At 42.6% G+C, this 6639-nt stretch overlaps 2 protein-coding genes across 2 annotated transcripts; one reads left to right on the plus strand and one right to left on the minus strand.

The window, feature by feature from the left end:
* Positions 1-708: 708 nt before the first annotated feature.
* On the minus strand, positions 709-1267 carry LOC111068381. Its single transcript, XM_022357830.2, has one exon. It carries the CDS (start codon positions 1147-1149, stop codon positions 844-846), a length of 306 nt encoding a protein of 101 aa, XP_022213522.1. The 5' UTR covers positions 1150-1267; the 3' UTR covers positions 709-843.
* Positions 1268-2552: 1285 nt separating this feature from the next.
* Positions 2553-3328, plus strand: LOC111068388. Its single transcript, XM_022357838.2, has one exon. The coding sequence runs from the start codon at positions 2652-2654 to the stop codon at positions 3060-3062; it is 411 nt and encodes a 136-aa protein (XP_022213530.2). The 5' UTR covers positions 2553-2651; the 3' UTR covers positions 3063-3328.
* The last annotated feature ends 3311 nt before the right edge of the window (positions 3329-6639 follow it).

A 6639-nucleotide genomic window follows, 5' to 3' on the forward strand; every position in this document is an offset into this window, starting at 1 on the left:
TGACCAAGCGAGACGGCAATAGTGTGTGGTGAGGATGATGATGCATTCTCTGGCTCGGTTCTTGCTGCGCTACGCATGCGTATTTTTCACCTGGGACGACGTGCTGAAATGTTGCACACAGAGAGAAAGAGAGGAGTAGGGAGAGGATGAATAAGTCTGAGCATGAGAAGGGGTAAAGTCAAGAGAGCACAAAATCTGTTTCAAGTTTCGCCCGTTGGCGATAGAGATTGTTGTTGCTTCCGTAAGATCGAGTATGGGTGAGTATACATACAGTTATCCATGCACATATAATTGTGCCTGCGTGTATGTGCCTGCTCCTCCCCAGCCCCTTGGCAAAAGCTAAACGTAATTGCGTTTAGAAGTGCGTGTACTTGAGCATTTCTGCCATCTTTTGGTCTTGTGCTTTGTTGTGTCGGCTTTTCGCCGTTACAAATATGTTTTGAAAGCAAAGTCATGCCGGATCACAATAGGTCTGGGGCAGGGGGTACACATAGGGCCGTCGCAGCCCTTTCTAATGCTCAAAAATTAGTTTTCTGAAGTGGTTTTTATTGTAGACCCAACTGAGGGGGATATGCCTCAGTTGGCAATGAAGTGAGTGGAAAGTTATTTCGAAAGAGTTTACTTTGTGGGGGGCCTATCACATAGGAACTGGTAGGGGAATCCGATACACGAAAATGGAAAGTGCGGGAAGAATAATTAATAATAAACACTAAAAAGGGAAACTCCAGCAATGAATATAAATTTATTTAGAATCAAGAAATGAACACGAATCAATTAGGTAACTAAATAATAATAGCTAAATGGCTTTGATTGTACAATTCCTTTTTTCTCTTTGCATTATGGTTATCCCCATCTGGGCTTGGTTTTAGTTTCTAAATTATTGGCACGACGCGTGTTGAGGGTCATGCGCTTCAGCACCCAGCCCTTGATGTCGGGCTTTATAAAAGAACGCTCCTTGACCGCTATCTTCTCATGAAACTGCTTGGACTCCTCCAGCCATTGGCGACCGTAGTGCCAGGACAACAGGAGACGCATTGATGTTTCGTCCTTCTCGTAGGAGGGCGTGAAGGATTTATGCCCGGGAAGGTTTTTGTTCGAGTCTATCGGCCGGTAGAGCTTCGGGCGACCAAATATTGGGTAGACTGGCATGGTAACAAAATAAATGTATCTTTTTCCATCTACCTTTTCTTCGGAATAGAGATTTCGATCTGGAATGGAATCAAAACGTCACACTTGATTGGAAAATTAAGGCTGGAGTGATGATTATTCTCGACTGTAATTCCCAACTGCTAATTGAGTTAGCAGCCATAAAACCAAAACCAAACCAAACCAAACTATGGCGTGGAAAATGCCAAACTGTAAACCCTAAAACATTTTGCTAATAGCTCTCTGAGAGCCCGAAATGGGATAGAAAACAAATCGCCCATTTGTTCAATCCGACACCAAATAAAACAGGACAAAATGCAAACAGATGTTAATCCGAGCGTAAAACCCAAATAAACCAAAAAGACTCGACCAAAAGAAGATGCCAGGGATGTGAAAAGCACGGCATGAGGGCACAGTCCGTCCAGTCAGCGGGGGCGTTCCTGCTCATAGGTCAAGTATGGACTGAAGGTCTGAGGCTGTTTGTGACACGAGGAAAGCGGCGGAAGTGGAACAGTTGGCTGTGTGGGGCTCCATAAAGTGGCACAACGCGTGCCAAAAGGTGCAAGAATACATCACAGCGGAAGTGGCTATGGCACTATCACTGGCCCTGGCACCAGCTGGTTTTCCTACCAGTTCCACGTATCGCAGCGTACTTTTGCCATTCACAATTATGCAATCAAAGTTTACTGAATGTAACCATAGTGTACAATAACCTCGTGCAGCATGGTCCCAGCATGATCTAATGCTGTGCAAATTTTTCGCAGCTTTCCTTTTTCCTCTGGCAGCCTCTGGCAGCCCTTTGTGCGCCTGGCCTGCTCGCTCTCACACTCCCATTCTCTCAGTGCGCTGCGCTCTGTGCTTCTCTCCATCTCTGTCTGACGGTTACCGTTGTGCGCTGTCATCATTTCTCATCGCTGGCATCGCTCTCTGCCGTTGTTTCCTTGTAATTTGTCACCGCTGGGAGCCCATTTCTGCGGCGTAATTTGTTTGCAACTCATTTCGGGATTCATTTCCATGCCCTGTCTCTCCGCCGTTCGCGTGTTTGGTGCCTTTGTTATGGCCAATGGGTCTTGATGCATTTAATTAAAATTATTACGAGTATTGTATGTAGCTGGAGTGGGAGTGGTGGGCGTGGGCGTGGGGCTTGGGCAAAAGAGTTAGGCTTTGAACTTTGCTTTGGAGTTGGTGAGAGGTTTCCCAGCTGTATTGAATAAATTGTAACATTACTTGATAATGCGTTGAAATCCCATTTTTCAAGTTTCTGGTGTAATTTTCATAATTTCTCATTGAATTTTAGAACCAAATAGAAAGATACATACAGGGATAGATAAAACGAAGTATCTTGTACTTCACATCCTTTAGAGTCCCAACCAAGTAGTCTTCGATCTGGCTTTTATCAAGTAAATCGAATCCCATCCAAAATCATTCAACAGCCAGACAACATACAGTCCACATCAAACAAATTAAACTGAAAAACAGAAACACAACAAATTTCGTTTGCAAAAATGCTTAAGGAGGGTATTTGGAAGCGTTCGAATCCCATTGTCGCCAAGGATCACATCGGAGCCATTCTCCCAGCGACTGTTCGGCCGGATCCCATTGAGCAGCAGCGCGACGAGGAGCCGCCCTGCATGAGCTACATCCTCGGGTGGGAGTACGGCCGCAAGTGGCTGGAGCGACGGGACCACATCAAGCGCCGCCAGGCCGTGGTTAAGTCTATGGTTTTAATAGTGCCGGACTTCGCCTGGTGGGTGAACCAGCGGCGACCCCTCTACGTGCGCAAGCAGCGCTTCCGTGCCAAGCCCAAGCCAAAGTCTGGACAGAGGCATCCGATGACCGCCTTCGCAGAGGGCAAGCAGCGGCGTGAGGCACAGGAACGCCATATACAGGAGTACCGCAACAAGTCCACCATCTAAGGGATCCATTGCGGTTCCACACGAGCGACACACAGCGCACACTTAAACCAGAACACAGCATCGACCATCACCACACTAGTGACAAAAGCCAACCATAAATTTTCACATTTTACATTACGCCTATGTGGGCGTGGCTGAAGTCTATTCCAGAAACATATATTTTATGTCCCAATGGCTTTACACGAAAAACACGATTCTTCCAAGTACTGAGATGCTTAATGTTAAATAATAATAAACGATTAAACAACTTCAGGGACTATCAATAAATCGAGAACCGCATTAGAACCCAATGAACTGAAACTAATGGCAAACAAGCTCCCTCTCTCATCCGACTCAATTTTCAGCCATATTACCATTCTTTCATTGTTGGTTTGGCAGAACTCTCCATGGCAAAAGGTCGAGAAGGAGGAGGCCCGTTCTCAAAACAAACAAAAGCGCAGCATCGCATCCGAGAAAACCTTCGCCTCGGACCTCTGACGGCGTTTACGCATTTGTTTGTTTGATTGTTGATTCCCTCGTTGAAATGTCAGGCGTATGGAACAATGGATCCACAGCCAGGTCATACTATATAAGAACTACGATTATATGTACATATGTATATGCAATCACCATCATCATCATCATCAGCAGCAACGTTGACGGTTTTTTTTAATCGTACGCAGAGGCAGAGACCCGACCCGGTAAGTGAACAATTGGCATGGCCCCGACCCAAGGCCTGTGGTTGGATGTACGTTGTACATCGCATATAAATACATACAAGTTATTTCTCTCTTGTTGATTTGCATTTCCGCTTCATTAACTTGGGCACACATCAAACTGTATAGATCAACTGTAATACGTATTATATGGTTGGCTTTTTCACGATTCTATTATATTGTACTTTTGGCGCGTAAAACACGTATGTATGTACATACAGATGTATACAATATTTAAGGGGCGGTGTACATTTAAGCCCTCCTCGAAGTTCGTCTTTTTACATGCTTTTGTTTTTCAGTTTTGTTTTATTTTATTTTCGTTTTTAACATTTAGGGGTTTCTTTTTGTTTAGCTTAACAAACTTTTACCTTTTTTTCGGCCCGCTTGATTTTCTTTATTTTTCAATTAAACAAAAACTCATTAGTGTTGATTTGTTGCTCAGACCCTTTTTTCATGGATAATTTATGGCATTTAAAAAGTGTTTGGAAAGAGACTTTCATCCTTACCAGATCTTTCTTACTTTCCGTAGCTTTTTCGCTTAAATTTCTCGGTGTCCATATTTTATTTTTAAATTCCTTAATTTTGTGGTCCAGTAAATTATAGAAATGTCCCCTCCACCGTTTTATATATTCATGCAAAGTCTGAAAACCTCTTTCTAGGTTATTCCTAAAACTTTTACATCCAATCATGAGTAATTACTTTTTTCCTTTCAACTTTGATTACCTCCATTTCCAGGCCTCCATTTCTTGAATATAAGCTTTGGAGACTTTCTCCTCCAATTAACATGAATTGCCCAACCAATTATTACATTATTTATTGCTTTTCTCTTCAACTACCGAGCTATTATCATTAATAATCATATAGGTTTTTTCTTCACTGATTATAATCCATTAATTTTGCGCTCATTTCCCCTTCATTTTTTACCTCTCCCCTGACAGTCTCTATCTCTCTCTCTGGTTATTATCAACAACATTCTCGTTTCATAAATGCATACATATATATTTTTGCCTCACAATTTATGCCACGGAGAACATTTTCCAGCAACAACAAAAAGCAGTGGGGTGCAGTTTTCCGCGCATAAATTAATGGCAACGAACGACGATGATCATCATGGGGTCTGAACAAGGAAGGACGGTGCAAAGTGGAGTTCTGACGGAAAGAAAGGGCTGGGAAATGTATGATTAAACATTAAACAAGTGGCATAAAAATGTGAAAAAGCGCTGCGAAATTTCTGCAAGGTGCTCCAATGAAATGTGGGAGAAAATCAACGTAATCAGGTGGGGGGGTTGGGTTAGGTCAGAGGTGCAGACAGAAGTATGATTAAGGCGAGGTTGTGGCTCTGCAATGACAGCTTGATTGAAAAATGGCAGCGCATATATGAATTAAATTCAGATATTACTATTTTTTAAATCTAAAACAAGCGTTGGGCTAAGATATCTGTTAAAGTATTTTATTGATTAAATTTTTTATCTAAACTTTCTGTACATTAGCGATTTGGTAAATAATAAGAGAATAAGTTTATTTTAAATCACTTCTTTGTAATATCTCTGGAACTATGTATGGTATTAACGTTTTCCAAGGCAGTGCCACTGCAATATATATCTTAAATCCTCTTTTAAAATAATATCCAGATTATTTGCCATCAGGCAAAATCTATAGATGAAGGACCAATTTAGACATCTTTCGAGGATAGCCATGGCTAGCCCCTATTACCACAAAATTAATGACAATTTAGAAATCAGATATGTATGTACCGATGTCCTATACATTTCTCTACGTTCAATTCATGGAAAAATCAAACACAAATGTATTTGATTTTGCGGTTGAATGGCCAATGGGGGAACCGCAAAAACTAATTAATTCGCCAAAACAACCAAACAACAAGGCGGGAGAGACAAAAAACAAAATGGCCGCCAGCAGAAGCGGAAATGAGCTTTGTGTGTGCATGTCTATGTGTGTGTGTGTGTGTGTAGGTACAAGTGTGCGACCGACCACAGAACAGATGCTGATTATGAAGATAATTAATATGGCTAATTAAACTGGCGAATGCGATGCAGAAATTGCATTTGCGAGGCAGCACACAAAACCAGATGGGGGACAGGGAAAAGCTGAAAAACAAGCCAAATTTCAACGGCTCCTGCCACATAAAAGCCAATTAATTATTTTTATGGCTACTCCCAGAGCCCCCAGAGCCAAACTACAACTTCGAGTCCGCCAACGGAAGCCAAGAGTCCGCTCAGAACTCGGGGATAATAAAAAATTATGGCCAACGATTTGGCTCACTCGAAACGAAACGAAACCAAACAAAAACAAAACAAAAAACAAGCACTGTGAGCCACTGACCAGGCCAAGTTACCCCGGTGCCCTTCTCTTTGCCCTCTTTATATATATATTTATATACACTTTATCCTGCATACTAAATCCACGAAAATAAAAGTAAGAGCCAGAGCCAAGCAAGGGCCAAAAAGATGGCGCCTTGCTGTGTACAAAATTGATCAGTGGATTCCCTGCCGTTTGAACTATGACGCGATATGTCATCATATTTTCTCGTTGCAGTTGAAGGGACCTTCCATCCTTCTGGTGAGCACAAAAAAGAGGTAGGGTAGGGTAGGGTAGGGTAGGGTATGGTCTGGTGGAAGAACCATCTTCTGCTTGTGGTTTTAGCCATGCATATTTCTCACTTTGTCAAACCTTCTGTGCAGTGCGCGCAAGGCCGCAATGAGATTGGATTGCCCCCACAGCCCCACCGATTCCTGCTATAGCAGTACCCCGCTCCCTTTTAGTCATCTTGTATTTAGCATTTGGCTTGAAAAACATTTATTGCCTGGGCTACCGCAAAATCAATTTGGACTCTTTGTTTCCGATTTTCGTTGGGAGATGGG

The sequence above is a fragment of the Drosophila obscura genome, unplaced genomic scaffold (genome assembly GCF_018151105.1).
Source record: "Drosophila obscura isolate BZ-5 IFL unplaced genomic scaffold, ASM1815110v1 contig_4, whole genome shotgun sequence".
Taxonomy (NCBI): Eukaryota; Metazoa; Arthropoda; class Insecta; order Diptera; family Drosophilidae; genus Drosophila; species Drosophila obscura.

Bases quoted from the DNA above. Each gene is read 5' to 3' on its own strand.
- LOC111068381 (XM_022357830.2), bottom strand. From the start codon at position 1,149: ATGCCAGTCTACCCAATATTTGGTCGCCCGAAGCTCTACCGGCCGATA.
- LOC111068388 (XM_022357838.2), top strand. From the start codon at position 2,652: ATGCTTAAGGAGGGTATTTGGAAGCGTTCGAATCCCATTGTCGCCAAG.